This window comes from Aplysia californica, unplaced genomic scaffold (genome assembly GCF_000002075.1).
Source record: "Aplysia californica isolate F4 #8 unplaced genomic scaffold, AplCal3.0 scaffold00742, whole genome shotgun sequence".
Classification (NCBI taxonomy): domain Eukaryota; kingdom Metazoa; phylum Mollusca; class Gastropoda; order Aplysiida; family Aplysiidae; genus Aplysia; species Aplysia californica.
Genome location: NW_004798012.1, coordinates 365,774 through 367,178, shown reverse-complemented (window position 1 = coordinate 367,178; position 1,405 = coordinate 365,774). Strand labels below are relative to the sequence as shown.

At 38.3% G+C, this 1,405-nt stretch overlaps 1 protein-coding gene across 1 annotated transcript in view; it reads left to right on the top strand.

The window, feature by feature from the left end:
* Nucleotides 1-1,143: 1,143 nt before the first annotated feature.
* The window catches only part of LOC101853971, a gene marked incomplete at its 5' end in the record, with an annotated part of 3,748 nt that continues 3,486 nt past the window's right edge, over nt 1,144-1,405 (top strand). The window contains 1 exon segment of the mRNA XM_005109012.3: nt 1,144-1,250. Within this exon segment, the coding sequence (XP_005109069.2) occupies nt 1,144-1,250 (107 nt within the window).

Sequence of the window (1,405 nt, the reverse complement as noted above, 5' to 3'; positions counted from 1 at the left end):
ATGTGTGTGTGTGTGTGTGTGTGTGTGTGTGTACGTGCGTGCGTGCGTGCGTGCGTGCGCACGCTTTTGCGTGTCTGTGTGTTTTTATTTCCCAAATCACGTACATTTAATGAGAAACGTTTTGTTCGCTTTTTGTGATCGCTTGCAATACTCTTTGAACCTGTTCTAACGTTCTCCTGCATAAAACTCTTACCTGAACAAACGACCACCTCCCTTCTCTTCCCCGCCCCCCTGCGTGCTCTTTTTACATTACACCGACACAGTGTAAGATGGCCACTTCGCTACCTCTGAACTACAAAGTTCTTTCTATCAGCACAACACCTCGTTTTGAGAAATTTCACTTCCAAGATTTTGAGTTTTGCATAATGTCAAGCTTTTTCGAGCGCAATTCCTCGAATATCTTGATAACGACCCCGAATAATCTTACGATTTTGATAGAGTAGACAGAACTTTTGGGTTTCTTTGTTTAAATATCATAGTCTTAGTAACTCAAAACGGTCAAAATTGTCAGATAAAACTTTGTAATTCTGAGGAAACGACTTGTCTAAGATGGTCCTCGACAACGGACAACCGTCTTACACAGGTTTGACACGCGAATACTTTCTCAAGTTTTCCGACTAAGGAAAAAAAAAGCATAACAAAAACTAGTAATCAGTCGATAACCGATTAAATTACAAGTCAGGTAACAAAAAACAAAAAAGGCTTACTCAATAAGCTTATAACCCATCATCCCGTTATCAAGATATTAGAATTGAATTACAGAGATGATCTGTCGGAATTTTGGCTTTTTGAATCCCCCGCGAATTACTTTGTTTTAGAAAAATCAATGAACGAAACATGACGCAAAAGGGCTTAATACCCACTGCGTCAGGTTGCAACCCCAATTTATTTATTCATTCATTCATTCATTTATTCATCCATCTATTCATTTATTTATGTATTTATGTTTCTACTTATTCTTTTCGTTTATTCAATTTTTTATTTATTTATTTACTTATTTATTTATATTTCATTCTTTCATTCATTCCTTTATTTATCAATTTATTTTTCATTCTTTCCTTCATTCCTTTATTTATTTATCTATTTATTTATTTTTCGTTCCTTTTTTCATTTTTGCGTGTATTTCTGTGTCTCCCCTGGCAGATCCCTCCAGCATGGGTCAGAACAAGGAGTATTTCTCCTCGTGGTACAACACAGACAGGCCATGGGTCGGCAGAGGAGACGTGGAGACGGTCTCCAGGATTGAAAACGTGAGTTGTTGGTGGGGGTGTTGTTGTTGTTGTTGTGGTGGTGGTGGTGTTGTTGTTGTTGTTGTTGTGGTGGTGGTGTTGTGTGGTGGTGGTGGTGTTGTTGTTGTTGGTGTTGTTGTGGTGGTGTTGGTGTTGTTGTTGTTGTTGTTGTTGTT